At 63.3% G+C, this 24,071-nt stretch overlaps 7 protein-coding genes across 8 annotated transcripts; 6 read left to right on the forward strand and 1 right to left on the reverse strand.

Annotated features, from left to right (window-relative positions):
• Positions 1 to 2,141, forward strand: CHLRE_12g499550v5 (uncharacterized protein). 2 transcript variants are annotated; one of them, XM_001702282.2, is made up of 3 exons: positions 1 to 128; positions 209 to 391; positions 524 to 2,141. In XM_001702282.2, exons 1-3 carry the CDS (start codon positions 12 to 14, stop codon positions 959 to 961), a joined length of 738 nt encoding a protein of 245 aa, XP_001702334.2. In that variant the 5' UTR covers positions 1 to 11; the 3' UTR covers positions 962 to 2,141. The 2 variants fall into 2 exon arrangements, with proteins under 2 accessions (XP_001702334.2, XP_042918306.1); XM_043068060.1 differs by having other exon boundaries at positions 633 to 2,141.
• Positions 2,142 to 2,407: 266 nt separating this feature from the next.
• CHLRE_12g499500v5 (uncharacterized protein) lies at positions 2,408 to 7,799 on the reverse strand. Its single transcript, XM_001702322.2, has 11 exons — positions 7,569 to 7,799; positions 7,276 to 7,377; positions 6,897 to 6,962; positions 6,683 to 6,691; positions 6,269 to 6,424; positions 6,029 to 6,121; positions 5,417 to 5,518; positions 4,078 to 4,191; positions 3,685 to 3,891; positions 3,378 to 3,493; positions 2,408 to 3,091 (listed from the first exon to the last, which is right to left on the reverse strand). The coding sequence occupies exons 1-11, from the start codon at positions 7,641 to 7,643 to the stop codon at positions 3,058 to 3,060; spliced, it is 1,074 nt and encodes a 357-aa protein (XP_001702374.1). The 5' UTR covers positions 7,644 to 7,799; the 3' UTR covers positions 2,408 to 3,057.
• Positions 7,800 to 7,979: 180 nt separating this feature from the next.
• CHLRE_12g499451v5 (uncharacterized protein) lies at positions 7,980 to 11,451 on the forward strand. The gene is made up of 7 exons (XM_043068059.1): positions 7,980 to 8,147; positions 8,244 to 8,476; positions 8,785 to 8,930; positions 9,210 to 9,369; positions 9,552 to 9,702; positions 9,971 to 10,098; positions 10,363 to 11,451. The coding sequence occupies exons 1-7, from the start codon at positions 8,076 to 8,078 to the stop codon at positions 11,306 to 11,308; spliced, it is 1,836 nt and encodes a 611-aa protein (XP_042918307.1). The 5' UTR covers positions 7,980 to 8,075; the 3' UTR covers positions 11,309 to 11,451.
• Positions 11,452 to 11,499: 48 nt separating this feature from the next.
• On the forward strand, positions 11,500 to 14,949 carry CHLRE_12g499450v5 (uncharacterized protein). The gene is made up of 7 exons (XM_043068058.1): positions 11,500 to 11,693; positions 11,841 to 12,060; positions 12,231 to 12,388; positions 12,509 to 12,850; positions 13,144 to 13,687; positions 13,822 to 13,878; positions 14,014 to 14,949. Exons 1-7 carry the CDS (start codon positions 11,535 to 11,537, stop codon positions 14,577 to 14,579), a joined length of 2,046 nt encoding a protein of 681 aa, XP_042918308.1. The 5' UTR covers positions 11,500 to 11,534; the 3' UTR covers positions 14,580 to 14,949.
• A 336-nt stretch (positions 14,950 to 15,285) lies between these two features.
• CHLRE_12g499400v5 (uncharacterized protein) lies at positions 15,286 to 17,923 on the forward strand. Its single transcript, XM_001702285.2, has 6 exons — positions 15,286 to 15,584; positions 15,901 to 15,955; positions 16,200 to 16,232; positions 16,532 to 16,675; positions 16,883 to 16,937; positions 17,306 to 17,923. Exons 1-6 carry the CDS (start codon positions 15,508 to 15,510, stop codon positions 17,413 to 17,415), a joined length of 474 nt encoding a protein of 157 aa, XP_001702337.1. The 5' UTR covers positions 15,286 to 15,507; the 3' UTR covers positions 17,416 to 17,923.
• A 46-nt stretch (positions 17,924 to 17,969) lies between these two features.
• CHLRE_12g499350v5 (uncharacterized protein) lies at positions 17,970 to 21,379 on the forward strand. The gene is made up of 10 exons (XM_043068056.1): positions 17,970 to 18,398; positions 18,502 to 18,630; positions 18,763 to 18,827; positions 18,938 to 19,058; positions 19,235 to 19,334; positions 19,504 to 19,606; positions 19,772 to 19,894; positions 20,108 to 20,227; positions 20,437 to 20,616; positions 20,853 to 21,379. The coding sequence occupies exons 1-10, from the start codon at positions 18,068 to 18,070 to the stop codon at positions 20,934 to 20,936; spliced, it is 1,356 nt and encodes a 451-aa protein (XP_042918309.1). The 5' UTR covers positions 17,970 to 18,067; the 3' UTR covers positions 20,937 to 21,379.
• Positions 21,380 to 21,759: 380 nt separating this feature from the next.
• CHLRE_12g499352v5 (uncharacterized protein) lies at positions 21,760 to 23,450 on the forward strand. Its single transcript, XM_043068057.1, has one exon. The coding sequence runs from the start codon at positions 21,883 to 21,885 to the stop codon at positions 22,045 to 22,047; it is 165 nt and encodes a 54-aa protein (XP_042918310.1). The 5' UTR covers positions 21,760 to 21,882; the 3' UTR covers positions 22,048 to 23,450.
• The last annotated feature ends 621 nt before the right edge of the window (positions 23,451 to 24,071 follow it).

A 24,071-nucleotide genomic window follows, 5' to 3' on the forward strand; every position in this document is an offset into this window, starting at 1 on the left:
TATAAGCTGTGATGTTGCTCAGTCGGGGCAGTTGCACAACATCGGGCAGGTGCACCACAACGCACCTCCCGGCAGTGCTTGGGCAGGCGCGGCCGGCATGGTCGCGTTACCTTGCTCACGCAAAAGCGGTAGGGTCTGGCTTAACGCTGGGTTGGTGCGGCACCTCCACTGACTGTGCTGCGTCATCACTTGGGCACCGTGTGCGCAGGGCGCGGTCGGCAACCGGAGCTGCGTGGCTGCTGGCAGCGAAGTCTCCCAGCAGCCCACTGCTGAGTCGGCTCGTCTGGACGGTTCGGGTCCGCCGGGTCGCGGCCCCCCCGCGGGCTTCCACGCAGCCACTGGTGACGGCGGCAACGGCCCGAATGGACCTAGTGGACCACGGCACCAGCAGGTAAGCCAGGCCAGCTCGTCTCCCCCATGCTTTTGTTTTTGGAAGCTAGGACCCTGCCGCAGGCAATAGTGCCCCAAAGCCTACAGCACACCCACGGCGTCCTTGTCCTGCTGTTGTGCATTGTGGGCACAGGGCGGCTGGCTAAGCTGGGCCGGGGCGTGCATCGTCACCTGCCTGACCTTCGGCATACAGCACGTGTTCAAGCCCGTGGCTCTACTGGTGGCCATTGTGTGGGCCGCAGATGTGCTGGGCGGCCACCTGTCGGAGGGCCTGATGGCGTTTGGCACTCAAGGTAGCCGTGTTGCGAGCCCTTCCACATCGGCGTCTGGCAGCAGCAGCCGCTTCTTGCCGCCTTCCCGCCGTCGGAGCGGCGGGGAAAGCTGGAGCCTGGCGACCACTCTCGGTGCGGCCATTGGTGGAGGCTTGACCGCCCTTGCCATCACCGTGGGCTTGGGTCTGGCTTTCGGCGGGGGCGGCAATGAGGTGTCGCGCAACAGGGACAGCCGCCGCCGCCGCAGCATAAGTGGCGGTGAGAATGGCCAGATGTGCGGCGCGCTGCCCAGCGGTTAAGCACCCTGACAGCCAGAGTGGTGCGAGCACGACGTTACGGGGCGGACGGCAGGCAGGGACGGAGTTCAGTTTGTGCGGATGCCTGGGGATTTGGTGGCTCAAACATGTCGCACAGACCGTGTCGATTGTCAAGCTGTGCTATGGCCTAATGGCCTGTTGCTACAGATAGAGGCCTTCGTCTGATACGGGCTTGCGTGGTTGCTGTCACTCGGCAACGTGCCTGATGGCGGCTAATTGCTGGTTCACTTCCCTTTGTTCCTGAGAGGCCACGCATGTGGTGCGCCATGATTGGAGTACAGGAGTTGCGGCGATGGTGTATGCCAGCAGACAGTGGCGGCGATGGTTAGTCCGGGTGCAGCGACTGGTGCCGTCACCGCGTTTGCCGTGGTACCGTGTTGGAGTGTGTCCGTAGTGCCGTGTTGGAGATTCGGTTGTCGACGTGCTTGAAATAACGCAACATGCACAAGCGAACATGACGTTGTAGAGCCGAGGCCGTTGTATCATGGCATCGAAGCTGCTTTGCCACCCGCTCTAGTGCTGCTGGTGGACGTAAGCGTTTGAGCGGCGGCAGCCCGGGGCCAGGGATGGAAGGCACGGGCGCGACGGGTGTATGTAGTAACTGGATAGGAAGTGCATGTGTTGCTAAATAACCGATGTCCACGTGCAGACTAGTCGCAGTACTCACACACGCACCCTTGGCGTCCAACTACTGGTCTTCCCTGACACGGGCCTCTTCCCAACGCCGCTAGTGAGCCGCATTGGAACCGCACTTGTACCCACCATAGCCAACCTCATCCGTTACGTGTGGGCCGTCGTCGATGAGCCCTCAACCGGAGATGCATTCAATGTCATCTTCGACACACGCTCCCCAACACGGGCGCCGTGGCAACCGGCAACTTTGCGCTTGTGATTGCCAAGTTCACTAGCCACCTGTCTGCAGACGGCACGCTAGAGCTGTAAATTATTCTCCCACACACAGGTAAAAGTGGACAGCATTGACCAGCCCAGCACCGAGCTGCACTCCTCCCTATACCGCTACAGGGGCTACCTAGACCAGGTGCCTCTCAACTTCTTTGGGCGCCAGACCCTACGCGCCCCAGGCGACGACTCGTGCATGTTCTGCCCCAGACCTCTGGATGGCGTGTGGCGCGGGGCCCTAAACAACAAGGTTTTGTCCGGGGGGGGGGGGATCGGTCATCCCCTCAAGGGGGGTCCCGGGGGATTTCGGGGCATGGGGTCTGGCACTTTCCTACCCCCCCCCCCCCCCCGGCCGCTCCCTCGGAAAGTGGGCGACGGCGGGCGACAGGGGAGGTGCTGGTCAGTAACAGCCTAACAGGGCGAGCCGACTTGGCAACAAGCTGGATTGCTCACATGCGTCTGACGTCTGATGAACTTACGACTCGGTCTCAACGAGCATCCGTTTGAGCAAAACTCGAGAGAGATGAAAGGGGTTGCTATTTACACGTCTTGGTGGCAAAGCTACTTGTGATTTGAGCGTGCAACATACAGCCGTAACACTGCACAGCTCTGGGATGTCGCCACTGTACCGGCTGCCCCAAACAGGCGTCACCTGACCCGCCTGACCCCCCTGACCTGTTATCCACAACATCTTGTGTAAGGCCACTCCAGCCATAGTCTTCAAGCTCACCCCAACAAACCGCACCGCACAATGTGGCAACGGGCGGCTAGCAACGCCGCTGTGCACTCCACACCAACTTCCTGCCGCCCAGCACTACCTCGTGGCTCCTAGAACGCCTGTTCGCCCACCCAACGCATCTTGGGGGCCACACACCAGGCTACCACTGCTGTGGCCCACTCGCATACTGGGACCGGACCGCGATGGCAACTCACTCATGTCCAAAGCTCCGCCTCCTCCTTCCCATACGTAACCTCCAACCAAGAAAACCCCACACGCATGCTCGACAGTTCCTACCTTCTTTTGTATCCCTTGTGAGCTGTCCCCCCCAGCACCCCAACCATATCGCTGCAAAGCTGTCAGAATGCAAGAACCCAGTGCGCTCCGTTCAGGCCGCGCTCTCCATGCAGTGCTTGTGCCCTCTCCGCCCACCCGGTGGCCGCCGCCACTCCGCCCCCCCTCAGTCGTTGTAGTCCAGGCTTCCCTCATCGTACCTGCAGCCGCAGAGCAGGCCATGCATTGCAGCAGGAGCGGCACGTGGGTCGAATGGGAAGGACCAAAGCATCTTGTATACTGCCTGCGGGAGCGCTTCAGCCCCCCTAGGCTGCCTTCGCCCCGGCATCAAGGATACCGCAACGCCCCAACCCTCTCCGACCATCCCCAACCCCGCCAAGGAAACGGCCGAGACCTACACGACCTATGATGCCACCGGAGTTAAGGAACCAAAGCCGACATGAAGGCCGCAAAAGCCCCGACTACCGTAGCCACCCAAGTGCTCACATGTTGTCCATGGCGTCGTCAATGTACTCGTCCGTCTCCACCGGGTTGACGTAGCCGGGCGCGCCCACGCCCACATGCCGCGCCTCCTCTATCAACCGCTTGATCTCCTCCACACTCTGCAGGCGTGAGCGTGGCGGGAGGGGGCGGCGTTGTTACGTATGGTTTGTCATTCCCGGCACGATGCAACCTACGGCAAGAACCGTACTTCTCTGACTCCCAGGTAGCAACTAAAAAATCCTGGGCACAAGGGTGCGCAAGCCCGATTGCGGCGTAGCCCCCGCCCCACAGCCTTAATACCGCGCCACACCTGCAGCCCCTCCGGCGGCGGCTGCACGCGGTCGTTCATCTCGCGCACGCCCGGCGGCAGCCCCTTGAGGTACCACTTGTGGTTGTAGATGCCGTCCACGGTGATGCGCTTGTGCGGGTCCGCCACCAGGATCTTAGCCAGCAGGTCCTTGCAGTCCTCGCTGGCGCGCACGTGCGGCGGGATGTGGTAGTCAACGTGCAGGATGCGCTGCACGGCGGAACGCGGCGCGTGTCGCAGCGGCGCCCAGGCGGCGGTGGAGGAAGGTGGCGTCAGGGTTGACGGTATTTACACAGGCAGTGAGCAACCCGCGTGCCCCACGTAGCAGTCAAACGAGACCGGTGGCCCTCCTTCTGCTCTTCCTCCCCATGCACGCGGCCGCTGCCCTCCGCGCACCTGAATCATCTTCTGCAGCTTCTGGTTGTCGTGCTTGTCCTCTGGCCGCTCGAAGGGGTAGGCGCCCACCAGCATCACGTACAGCATCACGCCGCAGCTCCAGATGTCCGCAATCTGCAGCACCACCACCCGGCAGCAGCAGGAGCAGCAGCAGCAGGCGCTGCCGTCAGCAGGACGTCCACGCGCGCCCGGAGCGGCTGACTGGCTGGCTGCGACCCCGCACTGCACACATAACAAGCATGCATACAGGCATACAAGCAGTCCCCTAGACAGCTGGCACCGCTCCCCACCGGGCCCCGCCGCACTGCTGCAGCTGCTCGCATGCAGTGCCCTATATCGCCATGCGCCTCGGCCCATGCGCACACAACACACTCTCTCGTCATACACACACATGCACACGCACGCGAATCCCCATCCCCTTCCAATCACCCCCCTCTCTCCACCAACAGCCTGCCGACCGCCTGCCGCGGGCTGCCGTGCGTCAGCCGACCACCTGCGCCGGCTCCGACGTGGCTCCGGCCCGCGACCCATGACGACCGACAATCGACGGAACTCTACGGTAGCATGTGACCCGCGGCCAGCAGCGGGCCTTCCCCGAGGTAGAGGTGGGGGAGAGGCCGCGCGCCTGCCGAACGGGCGGTGTGGCCGGTGCCCCCCAGCGTTTGGCATGCGCGGCTTGCGCCGGCCGCTGGGACAGGACCTAGGCGCCACACCCAGCCGGGCGCGACTGTGAGGCGCAGCGGACATCACCGCGAGGGAGACTGAGGGCCGTGCACTCGGCGGCGTGTGTTGCTCGCCGAGGCCCTGTGCGACCAGGCGTGTGCCTGAGCCGTCCACGTAATGGGGGATGGATGATGCAAGAGGCCGGGGGTAATGTGTGCATCACTGGGCGCGCTTGCCGTAGCGCGCCCTAGCAGCCCTCCCGGCGCTCCTCCCCACACGCGCGTCTTCTCCTCGCTCCGTCCGAGCAACCAACCCAACAGCGCTTCATACGCCCATGGCTGCACGCGACACGGCCGTGCGGCATCCTCTCCGGGTCCGCCCGCAAGCGACCAGCCCCTGATCCGCCGCACGCCGCCTCCTCAAGTCACTCTTCGCGCGCTCGCGGCCGCCCCAGCCTCCGGTTGCATTGCGTTAGGCAGCACTGTGATCACGACGGCATTCGCCGCATGTACTTGTGTGCGCCTCGCGGGGCGGCTTGCTCGCATCCTCACGCGCCAACGTGCGTCACGCGCTACGTGCTGTTTGCTAGCGTCCAGCGCGCGCGGGCTACTCGCGCGCGCCTCGTCGTGTCCACAGCCCCATGTTTGCGGGAGCTGCGAGCGTGCATCCAATCTACCTTGCCGTCATAGGTCTTCCCCTTGGTGGTCAGGATGACCTCGGGGGCCAGGTACGCCGGCGTGCCGACCCGCGACCCCGGTGCCGACTGGAACTTTTCGTGCTGGGGGCCGGGGCAGCAGGAGCGGGGAGCAGCGGCGGCGACGGGGCCCGGCGGGCAGGCGGCGGCACAGCACACAAACAGGCACAGGGGAGTGTCAGTACAATCGGGCGATGGGCACGGTCCTGGTTACCTTGCCGTCATACTCGTGTTCGCTGAGGAACACTTCAGGCGCCGTGTAAAACGCGGTGCCGACTTTGGAGATGGGCGCTGAATGCAGGGACTCATGCTGCGGATGAAACATACGGGTTGTCAGAGAAATGCAAGCAATGCGACAGCGGCGGCGCTCACAGGGTTTGCAATCGGGCGACAGGCGTTGTTCGACAGGCGTTGGCAACACAGCGGCAGGCCGTACATACAATAAGCAGGCATCACACGCCCCACCCAAGCCGCTCAGTCCTCGACTCGCCAGTGCCCCCAAACCCCCAACCCGTGAACCGGTTAGCCTGGTGGTATTGAGCCCGCCCGGCTGCTTTGCCCCTGACGCCGTTTGCGGCTGCCCACCCAACAGACCTTGGAGTACCCAAAATCACATATCTTCACCAGCGGCCGCGGACTGGAGTCCAGCAGCGTGTTCTCCAGCTTGATGTCGCGGTTCACCACGCCCTGTCGCATGCGGCGAGGTGGCGTGCGGTTGGCGCCGGCCTGATGCACTGCCCCCATCACGCGCCCACTCCTCACTAGGCTCCACAGTACCATACGTCTGTACCCACCATCGCTGTTTCACGTCATCGCTGCCCGCCTGTCACTCACCATGCGGTGGCAGTAGTCGAGCCCCACAATGAGCTGCTGGAAGAACCACCGCGCCTCGTCCTCTCTCAACCCATTCTTGCGCACCACGTACTCAAACATGTCGCCGCCGGGCGCGAACTCCATCACGATGCACAGGTGCGTGGGAGTCAGGAACACCTGTGGGGCGCGTGGGTACGGCATTGGTGCGATGTGGGCATAAGCGAGAGGAGGGCGAGCCAATGGCATTCCCATAGGAAGGGGCCCAGACGCATACGGTATGCGGCAACCCCGCTGCGCATTTCGCCGGTTTGCTTGCGCCCGCGAGCGTTACCAGGCTGGCAAGTGTCTAACGCATGTTGGCCGTCGTGCCCTGCCCAATACCGCGGTCCCGCTGCTGTCGTCCTCAAAACCGCCCCTTCCCGCGCCCGGGCTTACCTCCCGGAACTGTGCGCCATCCAGCCACGAAGCCCAGAACACCGGGGGTAGGTGACACAAAGCGAGGAGTCAGTATGCGGTCAAGCGGGCCAACGCTGACAGGCACAGACAGGGTATGCACCTCCCCACTGTCGCCAAAAGGAACATGCAACGCCAAGCCACCAAGCCCCCGCTCCTGCCCTGCACTGGGCAATCCCAAGCCTCTCCCACGCACCTGCACAATGTGTGGGTGCACTAGACACCGGTGGTTGATGATCTCGCGCTCCACGTACTTCGTAATCTGTGTGTACGACAGCGATGCGGGCCGGGTTACGCGCGGTTAGGCGATATCCCACCCACCGTTCGCGTGTGAGGGCCACCGCACTGGCCAGCGGACGGATGAGGGCTTGGGCGCCCCCATGGAGGTGCAAACCGGCCTGCATCCCAAGGCCAACGGCCGTTCCTAGGGTGCACCAGGCCACTTGTCACCCGCATCGACGCCTCAGGCCCCCGCCCGGGCAGTGTTCGCCAACATCGGGTCGGAGCCGCGTCGTTACCCATCCCCCAACCCCGAACCCCCGCTCGAAGTTCAGGCTCCCCCAAGCAGCGTTCACCTTGTCCCCGCGCTCAATGAACTTCACAGCCCATGTTTCCCCTGTCAGCTTGTCGCGTGCAAGCTGCACGAAGCCGAAGGTGCCGCTGTTTAGGTCCTTGATCTGCACAGGAGCCCAGAAATCATGAGTCAGTTGCTGCACACAGTACAAACACCAGGTTCGCCAAGCCACCGCAAGCGAACATCGCGCATGATGCCCTCGTGCGAAGCCGAGGCCGCCCACGCAGCATCGCGTTGGGCCCTGCGCCCGGTTGGGCGAGGACAGCACCTCTATGCACCCTGAGAATTACCAACCTTTTCATAGCGAGGATGTCCAATCAGGGGCTCTGGTCGGCCTGCTGGACCCGGCTTTTGGTTCGCCGCTGCCATGGAGGAGAGCTTTTGGGGTCTGGCAGCCACACCCCGCCCTAGAAAGAACTCAAGCTAGTAGGAACGTGTTGGGTGGGGCTCAGGAAGAACCTTTGGACCGGTCGTGGGTTCGCGTCACTAGCTCCAACAAGTGACAGTTAACCAGCAGGCAAAATGTGTTGTTTCGGCTTGTGAATTAGTGTGTTGCAATGTGCGTTGGGAGCAACCGCGACGTGAGCCCCACGCCCAGGCAAGCCGGATGGGGCTGACCTTGCTGCCCCCTGGCTCATAGTAATACTTTTGATGCTGTGTCAACGCTCACAGTTTACAGACTTTTCGCCATGTAGAATAGGTTGAGCGACTCAAACTGGACTGCAAACTGGAACCAACTAGAAGCGCGCCAAGTGCATTCCTTCCGGCCTGTCCATCATTTGCATTCGCTGAAACAATATCATGCAGCTTAACCCGCGAGATCCGCAGTACCCCAACCGGGTGGAGTGGCTGTCGCGGCCGGCCCGGAGGCAGGTGTGTTTGGTTCCGGAAGGGCACGCCACGCACCGCACCTCTCCAGCGCTCCAAAGGGCCACGTTGAGCCGCTGACGTCGGTATGCCGATGCACAGGTCGACGATGCCACGCTACAAAAGGAGCTAGCGGCCCGCGGCGGTGGTGGTGATGTCAACTACTGGTCCGGCCGGAAGATGAGTGCGTCAGTGCCGCAGCCTGGCCGCGGCGGCGGGCGGCAGGTGGAGCGCGTGCGTGAGGCTTCCAAGTATCGCTGCCTGCCGGAGGCGGACGTGGGCCGCACACGTGGCAGCGACGCCAAGCAGCACGTGTTCTGCCTCTACTTCTCAAAGTAAAGCTGTCTGGGCTAGTATGTGAAGGTCCGCCGTTGGGGCCCGGGGCGCAGGGCGGCAGGGCGGGGCCCGTGCTGTACCGTGTTGGTATTGGTCCGGGCACCGCGTCAACGTCTGCATATCCATCCTCATAGGACTATTCGAACATGCAAATTACCAAGCGCACAGCAGCCGTGGGCACTGGGCGGTGCCACTGAGCGTGCGCACAGGCTTCGTCGTGGGGTTCCGCGTGCCGCACCCCGACGCGCTTGACGACATGCCTTCCCTCTACAATCCCACCCCACCCCGGTTCCACCGCGCCCTCCAGAGGCTGCTGCAGCCAGGGCTCCGCCTGTCCCTACCTGCACCGCCTGCCCACGGCCGCCGATGAGCAGTACGCGGCGCGCGACCTGTCTGCGGATGTGTTCGGGCGGGAGAAGCGCGGCGAGAACGAGGGCTACCGCAGCGGGGCAGGTGCGGACTGAAGAGGCGCGCGGGTGGAAGGGGCCGTGTCCGATTGATGGAATGCCAGCAGCGATGGCTGGTGTACTAGACCGCTATCATACGGCCGTGGTGCGAATGCCGCGCGCAAGACGAAGGGCCGCCGTTTCATGGGTCTTGCAGCCGCGTGTTCGGCCCTGCGTGGTCACTGCCCATGCGTCATTGCCCTGGTTCTACGTGCCATCATCACATTCTCACTTTGCAAAGTATCAAATTCTCAGCTGTGTACGCCATCACATAATGCTTCTTCAGGCACATTGGACCGCGACAACCGCACGCTGTACATCAGTTACGAGGGCGCCGGCAGCTACGAGCTGCCCAAGATCCGGCAGCTGCTGGAAGCCAACTTCAAGCTGTGGGGCCCCGTCAACAACATCTACATCGTGCACCCCAAGAACATCGCGTTCGTCAGGTGCAGCATTTACGGGGCCGGGCGCAACGGGCTGGCCGCGGCGCCGTGGCGTACTATGCTGTGCTGTGTTATGAAGGGCGCCGCCCACAGCATATGCCGCATTGCCGCAGGACTGGGTCCCCATCGTTGCTGCTCACTGCCTTCGATGTATGTCTTGTGCCGGCTCCTCCCCCTCCCCGCAGGTATGACTGGCGCGCCAGTGCGGAGTTCGCCAAGGAGGCCATGCACAAGCAGCCGCTGCTGGGCAGCAGCCTGGGCGAGGTGGTGACGGCGCGCTGGGCCAACGAGGACCCCAACCCAGTGGCAGTGGCGGCACAGAAGCGCGCGGCGGAGGTACGGCCGGGAGGGCAGGTCCGAGGGCTGGAGGAAAGGGCGGAAGAAGCAACCACCAGCAGACTGGCAGCGGTGGCTACGGCCAGGGCATGGGGTCCCTGACGCCCTGCACAGTGTGCATATGTCACAAGCGACGCCAGCACCTGTGGCCCTATTGCGTTGCTGTAATTTCTCCTCTCTTGTCCTCCACCTTCGTCTGGCCTGATTTCAACATCTCCAACCCCCCGCCACCTCGCACCGCACCCCATCGCTGCCGCACCCCTCGCAGGAGGCGTTCAGCCAGGTGTACCTGCAGTCGTTTGAGTCGCTGCCGCCTGAGCAGAAGCAGGCGCGCATTCAGGAGCTGGAGCTCAAGGCGGCCCTGAAGAAGGGCACCTCGGTGGGGTCCTACCCCAGGTGCGTGCGCAGTTGAGGTGGCGGCGGCGGCGACGGCGGCGTTGGCAGGGGCGTCTGAGTGGGGGGAGGGGGCCCGAGCGGGTATCATCCTGGTCCTTGGCCCCAATGCGCATGTGCATGTACGCTTGCCTGCGCCCAGTCAGGAGGTTTGATTACATGGATTGCGTAACGCGGTGGCGGTTGCAGGCGATTACCGTACCGGTGATTGTACCGTAACAGACCCTGTCCTTGTTCCCGCTGCCGAAACCACCCGCACGCGTGCAGCACGGATGCGCAGTTTGAAGAGCGCGAGCGGCAGGAGCGGGAGCTGGAGCTGCTGCGGCGACAGCAGGCGGCGGCCGCCGCGGCCGAGGAGGAGGACATTCCCTTCATCCCGCCCGACATCTACGAGGAGACACAGCGCATTGTGGCAGCCAAGCAGGCGCAGGCGCGGCAGCAGGCGGGCGCGAGCAGCAGCGGCACGGGCGCGGAGGGCACAGGAACAGAGGGTGCAGGGCCAGGATCTGGAGCAAGGGGTGGCACGGGCTACGGCAAGGGTGTGGCGGCTGACGTGGCGGCAACCGCCGCGGTGGCGGTGGCGGCGGCGTCCGGCGGCCCTACCAGCTTCGGCAGCACCAAGGGGAAAAACAGCGGCGCCAGCGGCGAGGGCGGGGCAGTGGCAGCTGGGGGTGCAGGCGGCGCTGTCGGCGGCGGTGCAGGCGGTGAGGGCGAGCCGGAGATGCCGCTGTGGGAGCGGGCGTGGCATGACCCTGAGCTGCAGGGCCGCATGCGCGCCGACCCCGACTTCAGGGAGCGCATGCGCAAGGAGCGGGCAGAGCACGTGTACAAGGCAGCCTACCAGGCGCACTACCACGCCTACGTGCACAGCTACGGCAAGGAAGCGTATCAGCCGCCTGTGGCGGCTGCGGCTGCGGCGGTGCCGGTTGCCGGGTATGATGCCGCGGCCGCGGGGGCGGAGGCGACAGAGCAGCAGCAGGCCGAGTATGCGGCGTGGTACGCGCAGTACGGGGAGCAGTACGCACAGCAGCACGGGTATGGGCATGGCTACGACTGGAGCGCGTACCAGCAGCAACATGGCGCGGGGGCGGATCAAGGTGGTGCGGCGGCGGCAGGGACAGCGGGGACGGAGGGAGGAAAGGACGGTGGGGGCAAAACCGCCGACGGCCTCTCCCTGTTGGGGTCCGCGTATGGCAGCGATGATGACGAATAGAAGGGTTCGTTCGTAGACATGCAGGCTTGGTGCATAGGTATGTGGGGGAGGGGGGATGGTGGACATGTATGGGCGTGTGGATGAGGGTGGACGGTACTACGAGGTGACTCGGATTGAGCAAGGGTTTTTTTTACATCAGTGGTTTCCTCCATCTACCGCTTAACATTTTCAGTTCACCCGTAAATCCCTGTAAAACACCACAGTTGCGTTCAGCGTTTGAGGACAAATGGCAACACCAGGCATCGACCTGGTGGTTCGCAGTGTGCACAGAACGTTCGTGCTAAACGGCGTAGATCCAAATGCCAGCATCGATGACCTGAAGGGACTGCTCCACAAGCGAGGCGCGGAGGAGAACCTGTCGCTGCCTGCGCAGAAGCAGCGACTGGTGCGTCCGCGATCTGATTGCCTTGCGTATAAGTGAAATGTTATGCATTAACGGCGTGCAAAGCTTCGAGCTACTCCACTTGCGCCAGCATGCAGAACGCGACCGCTCGTCTCAATTCCTTTCCGTTCCCGTTCTTTCCCGGCCCAGGTGCACCGTGGCAGCGTGCTAAGCGCTGGCAGTCTGCAGCAAGCTGGCGTACGCTCCGGCGACCACCTGGTGCTGCTGGTGAACCGGGCCGGTGCCGTGCCCAGCGTTCCCGACGACACTACCCCCGTGCCTACCGCGGCCACCATCCGCACGGCCATCCTGGCGGAGGCGCGGAGGCGCGGCGTGGAGAGCAGCATCGTGGAGGAGCAGCCCCGGCCAGGTGGGCGGCCTGGATGCAGCCGACCGGCAGGCGGTGACGCACGGGCCACCCACCTGCGCTATCCGGCCCCATACCCACTGCCCCACCCGTCTGCTAAGCCCACGCACGTCGCCCTCACACGCGCGCGCGCCCACCAACACCTTCCCCAACCTCTCTCCCTATGTGTGCAGCCCGGCACATGTACGGCGGCCCGGGCGGCATGCCGCTGCCCATGGACGCGCTCGCCATGGACGTGGACAACCAGCTCATGCAGCTGCTGGCGGCGCTGGGCGGCCGCGTGGCGGTGGCGCCCGGCGGTGGAGGAGGTGGAGGCGCGGGGCAGGTGCAGGTGCGAAGAGCTGTGGGAATTTGAGTGTGTGGGTGATGGGGCTTGCAGCCTTGCAGCCGCGTGCCAGTAATGTGCAGCCCTATGCGGTGCAGTCACCGATGGATGCCTTTCTCGTAACAGGTGGGCATGCCGCCTTTCGGCATGCTTCCGCCTGGTATGCGCCTTTTCGGCGTCCCGCCGCCACATGCCGCTGGAGGCGGCGCCCACGCGCCAGGCGGCGGCGCGGCAGCCCACGCTCCGCCCCAGCCGGCACAGCCTCCGCCTCCGCCGCCCGCGCCTGTGATTCCGGAGCCTGACGCGTCGGCGATGGCGCAGCTGGGCGAGATGGGCTTTGGCGAGCCGGTGGTGCGCAAGGCGCTGTTGCTGCACCGCAATGACATGGAGCAGGCGCTCAACTGGCTGCTGCAGCACGGCGACGACCCCGCGGCTGCGGAGCCGCTCACAGATGACCAGCTACGGCAGGTGGGTGGGCACTAGGCAGGCGTGGTGTGGGAAGAAGGGCGGAGGGGGCAGACGGGTAGGGGTAGGGGCGTGAGGCTCGCACAAGCTGCGGTATTGTATGGAGGGCAGGGGGTGGAATTGTGCCTGGCTGGGGACGTCATCAGCCGGGGGATCAGGTAGCGGATTAGGGATGAGGCGTACCGCGCCTACACGAACGCAACAGCGCATCTGCACACAACCTGCTACGTTACCACTTCGTTACTATGCACAAGCTATGTGCTGCCTGGACCCCCACACCTGCCGTTGGTCCACAGATCTACGCGGGCGGCCTGCGGGGCCCCGCCTCTGAGCCGGAGCAGGTAGAGCAGCTGGTGGCAATGGGCTTTGACCGCCACCGCGCCGCCGCCGCGATGCGCCGGTACCGCAACATGGACGTGGCGCTGGCCATACTGCTGCAGCAGGAGGAGGCGGCGCAGGCGGCGCAAGGCGAGCAGGCGGCGGGGCAGCAGGGCGAGCAGCAGGCTGCGGCGGGGCAGGGAGGGCAGGGCCAGGAGGGCCAGCAGGCGGCGGCGGTTCCCGCCCAGGCGCAGCAGGCGACGGACGGCGCGCGCCCGGTACAGGAGGCGCAAGGAGGTGCCGGGGCAGCAATGGTGCAGACACCGGTAGCGGCGGCGGGAGGGCCGGAGGCGGCTGCGCATGGGGAGGGCCACGCGCATGATGGCGATGAGGAGGGGAATGAGCACGAGCACGACGAGGAGCAGGATGAAGATGACGACGACGACGATGAGGAGGAGGAGGAGGAGGAGGAGGAGGATGACGAAGAGGAGTACGAGGAAGACCAGGAGGAGGATATGACGGGTGCGTCCAGTGGAAAATTGCTGTGGAGGTTGCCTGGGATACGGTTGCCAGGTCCTGACAGACACGGGTACTGCCTGATTCCACACGCCGACTGCAGTGCCGACCTTTTGCTTCTGACTGCTGCCATGCCGCAGGGGACGGCGATGACGAGATGCGCCTGATGCACATGGGTCTCATGCAGGCCGGCGGGGGTGAGTGCGAGCTGGGGCGCGCTCGGTACCCGCCTGGTACTAAGCGTGCCGTAGTGGTGTCGTACAGGTGGCAGTACATCGGTCGTGTGCCTGAACGGCGATTCCTCCGCACTGTCACCCGCATTTGCTGTGCAGGTGCCCGGGGGCCAGGCGCCGGGAATGCCGGCGCCGCGGCCGGCGGCGCCGGCGGCGCACCCGGTGCCGCGCCCATGGACGACGGCGGGCTGGGCGCGGGGCTGGCAATGGGCGGCTTCGGCGCGCCTCCGTTCCTGGTTGGGGGCGGTGGCGGCGGCATGTATGGACTGGGCGGCGGCGGCGGCTCGGCGCCGGCCGTCACCATCACGCGCGGACCCGACGGCAATGACCTGGTACTGGGGTCGGCTGGTGCGTCGATGCCGCCGCTCATGCCCTCACGCGGCATCATGTTGGGCGGCGGCGGTGGCGGCGGCGGCATGGGCGGCGGCCTGAACATGCTGGCGGATCTGGCGCCGCTGCTGGGTGGTGGCGGGGGTGGCCGGGGCGCTGGCGCGGGTGGTGCTGGTGGCGGCGCGGGTGCGGGCGGCCCCGAGGAGGAGGAGCTGCTGCAGGGCATGGGCCTGGTGCATCAGCTGCTGAGTGCGGTGCTGAGGGACGCGCTCAACGGCCAGGGAGGGCAGGGCGGTCCGGGTGGCGGACCGGAGGGTGGGCCGGCCCGGCGATGAGGTGCTCAGGAAGGGTCAGACAGCGTGGCTTGGTTGTAGTTGGGCGTGCTCGCTGTTGCGGCTCGGTGCGTCATGATTGCCAGACTGTCAGCGGGGCCAGTCCCGCCAGCAAACGGTAGCTGTCATTCGGCGAAAGTCTTTGACAGTTCACGTGTATTTCAGGTGCGGGATGAATGGCATACAGGATTGGGGGGGCTTGGATACAAGAGCATGCGCCCAAGGACTGCGCGTGTAACTAGGCGTTTACCCACGTTGCAAGGCCTCTTGTAGCATCCAAGTCTTTCGCAGTGTCGCATCAGGGTCGCACTGCCTGGACCCGGCTGGCCCCGGACAGTCGGACCTCGATACCACAGTGCAAACTGCTAAAGTGCCACATGGCCATATGGCCTTCGGGCGTGCACCATTACAACGGTGACACACTGACATTCAGGACACCTGCTGAAGCCCCATGCCCCAGCCGGCGCCAGCTCATGAGCTCATGTCTGTCGGCACGAATCCATCTAGGGCCCAGCACCACTACATGTAGAGCGCGCCAGGTGCAACTTCTGGTCAATAGTGCTTGGGAGCCAGCGGAGATGGAACCGTGGAAGCGAGCCTTTGAGTCCGGGGGCAAGTGGGGGCGGCGAAGGGATGCGCGGACGCTGCAATTTGGCCGGCACGCATGATCCAGGTCGAGTCAACACGCTCGGGAGAATACAAGCTACTTCAGCTTGCAACCACAATACATACTTTGTTCATTTCCACGAAGCCTGTCAAACTCAGTGTCAAACTCTTTGTTATCATCTGTACGCGTGCACTTGAGCGACTGTAAGCGGAACTGAGTGTATTTAGCAAACTGCTGCTGATTAGGATTGTAGACAAGAGACCAGGCTCTCTGTCAGGCCGGGACCTTGCGAAGGCGGCATTTGTCTTCGGTGCGCTATAGGAAATGGAGGCGCCGCTTGTGCAAATAGACACCTCCATGGGCTCCTTCACAGTGGAGCTCTACTACAAGCACGCGCCAAGGTGCAAGGGGGTGGAGTAAGGGCGGGACTACTGCTGTGGCGAGGTGGAAGGGCTTGAGACACGGGCCCCTGGCGAAGGGCGACTCCGCGCGCGGACAATAAAGGCCTGGAACGTCAGATACACTGACGTCTGTTCTTGTTGGAAAGGCAAACGGGAACGCCCTGGCCGCGGCACACTGTAGAGCCGCCTCCAGGCCTCCATCCCCAACCTTGGGCAGCCTATGCTGCGTGCCAGCGGGCAACCCTGCGGGCAAGAAAGCAAAATGCCTACAGCGCATGCCATTCGTACATCCGTCACTGGACCCTCCAACCTGCAGGACGTGCAAAAACTTTGAGGAGTTGGCCAAAAAGGGATACTACGACGGCACCATTGTGAGCGGCCTGGGTTGGGCGATTGGGGCGCATGGGGCTGCCCGGAAGGAGCCACGGCTGCCATGCCATATAGTCAGTCCTAACAAGGAACGCATGTTAAGGAGGGTCGAGCTGCAACGTTGAATTCGCATCAGGGGTAGCGGCACGGCACGGAAAGCTCCAGGTCGCATTCACTGTACATCTTAGGTGCTGCAGCAGCGGACAGTGCTCACACATCTCACGTGCCGGCTCTGTATTGTCGCAGTTCCACCGAATCATCCGGGACTTCATGTGCCAGGTGGGCGGCGGCTGGGAGGGCTGGCGGTCAGGTTGCAGCCCAGTGAATCGCTGTGAATGCATGTGCGGCATGCTAGTCAGGCGCCGTACGGGCGGGTTGCTTGCAGTTGCGCAAGCACACTGGCGGGGGCGGCAGCATCGTGGTACATGCGCCGGGCTGCCTCCCTCGCCGACGCTGCAACTGCAAGAAGCGGGGCGGCATTGCATGAATACTTCCAGGCACATGTCAGCATGTGCTTGCGCGGATCACTAATTGCATTCCTGCTCACATGCGGCTGGCCCCTGCGTGCGGTACCGCAGGGCGGCGACCCCACTGGCACGGGGCGCGGCGGCGAGTCTATCTACGGCGGCAAGTTTGAGGACGAGATCACGCGTGACCTCAAGCACACCGGCGCCGGCATCCTGTCCATGGCCAACTCAGGCCCCAACACCAACGGGAGTCAGGTGCGGCGGACGAGCGTGTGTGGGATGTGTGAGAGTTTGCAGGCGTGGGGACCTGGCACCGAGTTTCAGGCAGTGCTTGGCCAGTGTGCAGGGCTTGGTGACCTGGTTTTGATGATGAGCAGTGTCGCGCGGCGGCGCCAACCGCGCCGGCCACAGCAATGCCGCCCTTGGTCCTGACTCGGCCAAAGCCTGTCCCAAACCTCGCAGTTCTTCGTCACGCTCGCGCCCACACCATGGCTTGACGGCAAGCATACAATCTTTGGTGAGTGACGGTGCCTCCTGGGACATGCGCCGGTGGACAGCACATGAGCCGATGAGCTTTAGCACTGCAGTGCCCCTTCACACTCACACACTGCGTGGTAGCACCTGCCATGGCATGCACCTGATGCAGCGACTTGGCGCAGCTCGGCACTGGCCCTGGATGGCTGGCCCTGCATGCTATGACGAAGCGCAGTAGCAGACAGTAACACTGCCCCTACACGTGGACGGATGTACTTTTACGGGCGTCGTTACAACATACGTGACACTTGCGTTGTCAGACTTTTGCGCGGTATCACCTATGACAATGCCTCGCCTGCCTGCGTCTGCTTGTGACACGCGCGTCCGGCCGGCTCGTCGTGTGCCTCACAGGGCGCGTCACCTCGGGCATGGCCGTCATCAAGCGGCTGGGTAACGTTCAGACAGACAACCTCGACCGGCCTGTGACTGAGGTCAAGGTCATCCGCGCCCGGCCGGTGTGAGCTGGAACAAACGGTGGCGTGTGTGTGGCCAAGCGGACACACACCTTGGCGCAGCATGGGGGTGTAGCTGGGGTGCAAAGTGGGCTGTGTGCGTGTGATGGCCTGGCTTGTAGTTTTGAGGGTTGCATGCGGACGGAGGATTGAGAGTCACGGTACGGTTGGTGCTGCTGACTTGCAGATGGAACACAGTTGTGGTTTGGGGGTGCAGCTGTGATGGAAGGCAGGCGTATTTGGGCGTAAGGACGTGGGTAGGCAGCTCCGTGTCACCATCCCGGAGTAATGATGTCCCGGCGTGGCATGGTAAAGCACGCGTGGGGAAAGCCGTGAGTACAGAGGTGGCTACCAATTCTGGTATGGGATGCCTTGGACGCATGACTTGTTGGCAAGAGAAGCGGCGGTTTTGGGCCCGTGTGAGGCAGGCATTGCCGCATTGGTCGTATGGGCCATTGGCGGGCGTACAACCTGGCAGCCCACGCTGGCAGCCCTAGTACCTGATACGTACGAAGACACCTCAACCCGTGACCTCAACCGCATACTTTGCATACATAACAGCTAAGCAGTTACTGACGAGCAAACTCGGCGTCCAGCTTGGTATCCTCAATACCGCTCGCTTTTCCGCCCAACCTGCACTCCTGGGAAGTAATAAGCTCTCATGCGTAGATCCCAACAGTCTCTCCGCTTACTGGCGGGCCTAGCGAGCTACGTGCGCACGGGTCAGCGGGCAGCCCAGACGCTGACTGCGCTTGCGTTGAGCGAGCGGCAGCTTTCGTCGCAGACAGCCTCGACGTCTGGACATGGCTACTCCTCTGGCTGGCCATTTGCTGCCCTCCCGCTGCTGGCTGTGGCCGCCGCGGGCACGACGCTTGCGGATGCGAAAGACAGCCCTGACCAGGAGGGCTTCCACCTGCTGCCGCTTGCTTCGCGCCAGCGCATCTTCTTTAAATATGAGAAGCGCATTCGAGACATGAGCACGCTCGATAAAGGTGCGTGACGCAAACGGGTTCTCCACATGCTCGTTGCGTCCTTCGCTCCCTTCTCTTTCTCAAATGGCGGCCCCTTGGCCCGCTGTCACCACATGCGCCACAGTCTTCGAGTATTTCAGCTCGCAAGAAAAGGATAAACACAAGTTCCTGGCGGACGTCGACTTGTTGCGTGCCATCGTGCCAACCTACCCGCCCAGCGAGTCGCACCTTGACCGCTCCGGGTCTCTCGACGGTGAGGCCACACTCAGTGCTTGAGTTTCTAGGGACATACAATTGTCGGCTGGGTAGCAATAGCAGCACGGCGCCTCTAGATTTGGGCGGTAGCTGATGAACACGTGATAACAACGGTTCCCCGCACACGCAGGTGAGCGCCAAAGCGCGCGCCCACAGCCGTTCTGGAGCAAGGCGCAGACCGGCTTTTTCAAACAGGTGGACACTGGGCTTCTCAGTGCGGATATGTGCTGCACCATGCTACTGCTGTCCCTGTGCCGCGGTTGCTGTTGTCTCATGTGCCTACCGCGGCCTGTCCTGATGCGCAGTTCGACGTGGACGGCGACGGGCTCATCTCCTATCCCGAATTCCTGCTGGTGCTGACGCTGCTGTCCATCCACGAGCGGGATGTGAAGACCATTTTCGACGTGGTGGACCTGGACGGAAACGGTAAGGCGCGGGCAGTCATGAGCAAGAAGGCGGGCAGGCACGTCCTGCGTCAGAACGTTTGGACGTTGCCCTTCACCTTGTGTTGGGCACTGCGCCTCTTGGTCCTGGGAGCTCAATTCTGGACATCGCTACCAGCAAAACACATCCCGGTGTGATGCCTGTTGCACGCCCCACAGGCCAGATTGACGCTGAGGAGTTCAAGGCCGTCATGGAGCTGCTACAGGCCATGGCCAACGTGCACACCTCCAAGGTCGGCCGCTCGCACAAGCTGTCCATGTGAGTCAGAGAGGGAACTTCTGCCGTCAAGAAACAGCGCGGGCAAGCTGTGCGGAGCTGATTGCTTTGCAGTTTGCGGCTACCAACGCATGTCTAATGAAGGCTCCTGTGTCTCAAAAGCTGCCCTCACCTGCTTCATCGGCCTTCGGTCGTGACCTGTGCGCTTCAGTGACTCCGAGTCTGGCATCCTGGTGTCGTTCTTCGGCAAGGACGGCGATAAGAAGCTGTACCTGCCCGAGTTTCAGGACTTCCTCAAGAAGCTGCACGAGGAGGTGCGGTGGGGTTAGCCCGCGGGGGGGGGGGGGGGTAGGTCGCCGTGGCCTTTCCGTAATATGCAGCGGGTGAATTTCACGGCTGTTGCGCCGCCGAAGAGTGACTGGAGTCACGCGGTTTTGGGCGGTGTGACGCACCGCCTCCCCTTCTCGGCTATTACGCAGGTCGTGAAGCTGGAGTTCGCGCACTATGACAACATGGGCCGCGGCTCCATGGCTCCGGTGGACTTCGCGCGCAGCCTGGTGGCCACCGCGGACGTGCGCCAGGTGGACAAGCTGCTGGACAGGGTGAGTGAGAACGGGGCCAGAGGCGGGCTGGGGCTGTATCGTGTGCTCTGGGGCGCCAAGGCCGAGCCCGTGCAGTGGGCACTGGTCCGCGGCGAGCGCGGCTGCCTGTTGTGCGAGGCGGTATCTGGGAATGGAAGCGCGCATGCGAACCTGCACTAGCGCCAGCACCGCGATGATGATGGAGTTGTTTCGGGCGTGCTCGACGGCTTGCAGGTTGACGCGCTGGAGCCGGAGCTGCTGCGCAAGCGCATCAGCTTTGACGAGTTCCTCAAGGTGCACCAGGTGGAGCGCAAGCTGCACACGCTGCAGGTGGCGCTGGACTTCTTCGCGCAGGTAGGTGGTACGCAGCTGGCGGGTGGGGGGGGGGGGGGCGGTGCTGCGAGCTGCGAGCCTGCGGCGGGCGGGCTGCATCTCATGCCGGTGCCAATGCCTGTGGGCAAGCTAGAGATGAGGACAGCTCGCAATGGTGGTGCTCACATGGGCACCCTGTTGGCGTACACAGCACGTGCCTCCTGAATGTTTACTGCCGCCTGCCGCCGCAGGTGGGCCGCGCCGTGACGAAGCCCGATTTCGTGAAGCTGCTGAAGAAGCTGCTCAACGTGACGCTGCCGCCGCACGTGGTGGACATCATCTTCGCCGTGTTCACGGACGACAAGGGCAACCTGGACACCGCCACCTTCCTGGAGGTCATGCAGCGGAGGGAGATTATGTGGGGACGCCGGGTGCGTGCCGGGCTGCGGGCTGCTGGCGGGCGGTCGTAGCATGTTGTAAGGCGTTGCCGATAGCGCAGCCGGACGCGCACTTGCGACCGTTGCAGGGGCCGGGCGTGTTATGCCGCATGCACACCGATGCACTAGCGGTGGCGGTTGCCAGGACCTGCTCCCATGCTGCAAACAGCTGCCCATCCTGCAGCCCGTCACGAACCGCCCGCACGACCCCGCGCACACGCCACCCGCAGAAGAACTCGGACACGGACGGCTACCCGCCCGGCACCTTGTCGCGTGCGATGGTGTGCATGCGGCGGTGCTTCTACGACGAGTAGTCGGGAGCCAGCGTTAGGGAGGAGGTGGCAACGCCAGGGGCATCCCGCAGCGGCGGCAGGCTGCACCAGCGTGTTTGCGGGGGCAAGCCCGTACGCATGCACGGTACTGCACGCTGGAGGCGGGTAGTGTCTTGGCGCAACGCGGGGCGGCAGGGAATGTTGCTGGACGCACGCGGGGGCATTGCTATGGCTTGAAAGGAGAACTGCTGTGCTTACAATTGTGTTGCTAAGACCCGGGTGAATGTTCGCGTTTCCTGCCTGTTGGGAGCTCGTCTTATCGACCGACGCTACGGTAGTCGATGACCGAGGCGGGGAGGTCAGGGAGGCGGGGAGGTCAGGGAAGTACGACGTTGGCGTGTGCATCTGGAGTAGGACTTACAGCGGGCGCTGTTGAACAAGGGCTACGGTAGTCAGCCCTTGTCCAGTTGTAATATCGCTGCCGCGTGCTGTCATCCCGGCGGGCCTGCACCGTCATCTCTGGAACCTGGGGCGGGCCTCACTCAAGCTCCGTGGGAGTGTGGGACGGCTTCTCCCCTGGCTCCTTCCCTGCAGTGTGCATTCCGTATAATGCTTCATTTACGCGTATATACTCTCCGTCACTTGTGAAGAGGAGGAGGATGTAAGCCCTTGCCTATCCCAGTGCAGGATCCCCAGGAAGGGCGGTGCACGGGCGGTGAGCGATCAGCGATGCCGGGGGGGGAAAGGGGGGGGGGGGGGGGGCGTTGCTGCATCTGCCTGGCGGCATCATGATTATTGATGTTACAAGTTCATGCTCGTAGATTGGTCCAAACGAGCCAGGAAGCTCATGGACCGCTATAAAGTAGTCTGGCGGCATGGGCCTCTGCATGGGACTGGGCCAGCCGCCAGAGAGAGTTTCTCAGGCCCTGGCCACTTGGTCCTTACCTTTCACTCTCTTGTACATTTACTTTCACAAAAGCAATGTAGCATGCGAGCTCGCCAACCTCGTTGCCTAGCCAGCCTCTGGTGCATCTTCACGTTAGAGGCACCCTACTATGAGCAGCTGCACCATCCAGCTATCAGCTTTATCGTCAGCTTCAATGTTGCGGCCCCCACGCACGCGGCTCTGCTGCTATCAGTGTTCACCAGCTGATATTGGAGCCGCCAACGCGAGATTTGAGGTCATGTTCCTCGCTGCCCACTGTACAGGTAGCTTTTGGTTGCGTCAATGTGGAAATGGGAGCTGGAGGAAATGCCTAGGGCCAGGCGGCAACGCCAAGGAGTGCAATGAGATTTCTTGCCCCTTCATCAGTCCAAGGTGCTCAACATGCGCTTAATGGGCGCCAGACCCACAGCAGTCTTGCAAACTGGCTGTGGCAGAACCCCGCCAGCATGAAAATGCGGCGGCAGAACTCCGTGAGCACTACGTGTGCTGCGGCTGATTGCCGTACGAAATTACGACCTGAGGTATAGTTGAGCGCGCCCCTGAAGTGGCGCTGCGCCTCAGATGGCGCTGAGAGCTGGCGTTGCAAGGATAGCACGCAGTCTCGCTCTAACTATAGGGCTAGCAAGCGTACGCAGCCCTCCCTGATCCCTGACCTCCCGGGGCAGGACCTCAAAGAAGCCTGACCACCGGTCAGCAATCTGTTTTCCTGACCAAACTGGGTCAGGAAGCTGCCGGCTAAAAGCCGGTGTCTGTGAGACCTCCATGCATCTGTACCCGCCACAGTCGATTACGCGCCGTCTCATGAGGAAGCTGAGTCTGCAGGGATCGTCCTGGGGCCGGTCTGCCATGCCGTAGCAGCAAGGCAGCAACCGCTGGCCGTAGCTCACGCTCGTTGTGGGCTGCGGGCCATGCAATATGCCGCCAAGCTTCGCCGCGGCGATTAGCTCTGTTCGCGAATGCAGGTGCGCGGGGCTTACTGGGTGGCCGTAGGGTAGATGTGTTGCGGCTGTCGCTGAGGCGGCACCATCACTTGGTAGCAGCCGCGTGCGTGGGGGCCAGCAGGCAGTCGCAGCGCAGCGGCCTGGCAGCCGTCCCACGAGTTCAGTTTCAGTCCACTGGTAAGTCGAGACACGCGCTGTGTTTGGCTAACCGTTGCTGCCAGTGCTTGTCAACGTCATGGTGCTTTGCAGCAGATTGATCACCCATGGACCAAGCGTCTTGGAGCTGCAAGGCCTGATTGACGAAGATTGGGAGCTTGCACCGTTTCGGCAATCCGTTTGACGATTGATTGCATAATCGAAGTGGCGTTTTGGCTATCGGCGTGTTGCTCTGTTGAACTCATGGCCACGGCTGTCGATCATCTTTTGCCAACCCTGCCCGTGTGTGCCGTACTGAGGCCAGGCTTTGCCAGTAGTTTAGATGGATTTAGCCATCAGACGGGGCCATCGCATGTGCGGACATTCATTGGACTCAAGGAAAAGTAGGCTGCGCCCACGCCATACGCACGCACGCACTGAACTGCTGTCACTTGGGGGGCTCAGCCCTAAGCCTGGGAGACGCGGTTGAATTGGATGTCGCACCCGTGGAGGGCACTGTAACGACAATGAGGTCAAAATTTACCCGGGACAAGAAAAGGTGGCTCTCCCTCGCAAGGGAAAAGTGGGCTGTGCCGCCACGCCACGTCCTCCGTCTGAGGCCGAAGGTTCCGATACTAGCCTCATCTCCCGGACATAGCCGGGGTCGGTTTGTACAGGCACCGCCCGCCATATGTGCCCAGTCGCGCCCAGCTATCAAGCACTAGTGCAGCAGGCAGCAGGCCAACCAGACAGCAAGGAAAACCTCTCAACACCCTTGCCGCTGCAGCCGACTGCCCGCTACGCCATCCTCGTCAGCACAGGTCGCTAACCAGACAACACCGGCAGGTCTCAACCTGCGCGCCGGCGCCGCGCTGTCCTCCTCCACGTGGCCTTGCCTGCCCCCTCTGCTCCGAACATGCGCGCCGCCACTGCCGCTGGGCCCAGGGCCGCCCGTGCCGCCGCCACCACCGGGCCCAACGCCGTGGCCGCTGCTGTTGCCGCCGGTAGGCGCGGTGCCACCGCCGCCGCCACCGCCGTCTCCAGGCCCTGCACCGCCGCCACCGCCACCGCCGCCGCCAGGCCCTGCACCGCCACCGCCGCCAGGCCCTGCACCGCCACCGCCGCCACCGCCGCAATGCAGTACCCGGGAAAAAA

This window comes from Chlamydomonas reinhardtii, chromosome 12 (assembly GCF_000002595.2).
Source record: "Chlamydomonas reinhardtii strain CC-503 cw92 mt+ chromosome 12, whole genome shotgun sequence".
In the NCBI taxonomy this organism is placed as follows: Eukaryota; Viridiplantae; Chlorophyta; class Chlorophyceae; order Chlamydomonadales; family Chlamydomonadaceae; genus Chlamydomonas; species Chlamydomonas reinhardtii.

What these genes read in the sequence shown, in the direction of transcription:
- CHLRE_12g499451v5 (XM_043068059.1), top strand. Translation starts at nt 8,076, where the DNA reads ATGCAGCTTAACCCGCGAGATCCGCAGTACCCCAACCGGGTGGAGTGG. An exon ending in TTCTGCCTCTACTTCTCAAA is followed by an intron (nt 8,477 to 8,784) that starts GTAAAGCTGTCT and finishes CGCGCCCTCCAG; the next exon opens with AGGCTGCTGCAGCCAGGGCT. An exon ending in GGGCTACCGCAGCGGGGCAG is followed by an intron (nt 8,931 to 9,209) that starts GTGCGGACTGAA and finishes ATGCTTCTTCAG; the next exon opens with GCACATTGGACCGCGACAAC.
- CHLRE_12g499350v5 (XM_043068056.1), top strand. Translation starts at nt 18,068, where the DNA reads ATGCGTAGATCCCAACAGTCTCTCCGCTTACTGGCGGGCCTAGCGAGC. An exon ending in CATGAGCACGCTCGATAAAG is followed by an intron (nt 18,399 to 18,501) that starts GTGCGTGACGCA and finishes CATGCGCCACAG; the next exon opens with TCTTCGAGTATTTCAGCTCG. An exon ending in CCGCTCCGGGTCTCTCGACG is followed by an intron (nt 18,631 to 18,762) that starts GTGAGGCCACAC and finishes CCGCACACGCAG; the next exon opens with GTGAGCGCCAAAGCGCGCGC.
- CHLRE_12g499550v5 (XM_001702282.2), top strand. Translation starts at nt 12, where the DNA reads ATGTTGCTCAGTCGGGGCAGTTGCACAACATCGGGCAGGTGCACCACA. An exon ending in ACCTTGCTCACGCAAAAGCG is followed by an intron (nt 129 to 208) that starts GTAGGGTCTGGC and finishes CCGTGTGCGCAG; the next exon opens with GGCGCGGTCGGCAACCGGAG. An exon ending in GTGGACCACGGCACCAGCAG is followed by an intron (nt 392 to 523) that starts GTAAGCCAGGCC and finishes TTGTGGGCACAG; the next exon opens with GGCGGCTGGCTAAGCTGGGC.
- CHLRE_12g499500v5 (XM_001702322.2), bottom strand. Translation starts at nt 7,643, where the DNA reads ATGGCAGCGGCGAACCAAAAGCCGGGTCCAGCAGGCCGACCAGAGCCC. An exon ending in TCGACTACTGCCACCGCATG is followed by an intron (nt 6,122 to 6,268) that starts GTGAGTGACAGG and finishes CGCATGCGACAG; the next exon opens with GGCGTGGTGAACCGCGACAT. An exon ending in AGCTGCAGAAGATGATTCAG is followed by an intron (nt 3,892 to 4,077) that starts GTGCGCGGAGGG and finishes TCCGCCGTGCAG; the next exon opens with CGCATCCTGCACGTTGACTA.
- CHLRE_12g499352v5 (XM_043068057.1), top strand. Translation starts at nt 21,883, where the DNA reads ATGCGAGCTCGCCAACCTCGTTGCCTAGCCAGCCTCTGGTGCATCTTC.
- CHLRE_12g499450v5 (XM_043068058.1), top strand. Translation starts at nt 11,535, where the DNA reads ATGGCAACACCAGGCATCGACCTGGTGGTTCGCAGTGTGCACAGAACG. An exon ending in CTGCGCAGAAGCAGCGACTG is followed by an intron (nt 11,694 to 11,840) that starts GTGCGTCCGCGA and finishes TTCCCGGCCCAG; the next exon opens with GTGCACCGTGGCAGCGTGCT. An exon ending in GGAGGAGCAGCCCCGGCCAG is followed by an intron (nt 12,061 to 12,230) that starts GTGGGCGGCCTG and finishes CTATGTGTGCAG; the next exon opens with CCCGGCACATGTACGGCGGC.
- CHLRE_12g499400v5 (XM_001702285.2), top strand. Translation starts at nt 15,508, where the DNA reads ATGGAGGCGCCGCTTGTGCAAATAGACACCTCCATGGGCTCCTTCACA. An exon ending in TACTACAAGCACGCGCCAAG is followed by an intron (nt 15,585 to 15,900) that starts GTGCAAGGGGGT and finishes TCCAACCTGCAG; the next exon opens with GACGTGCAAAAACTTTGAGG. An exon ending in CGGCAAGCATACAATCTTTG is followed by an intron (nt 16,938 to 17,305) that starts GTGAGTGACGGT and finishes TGTGCCTCACAG; the next exon opens with GGCGCGTCACCTCGGGCATG.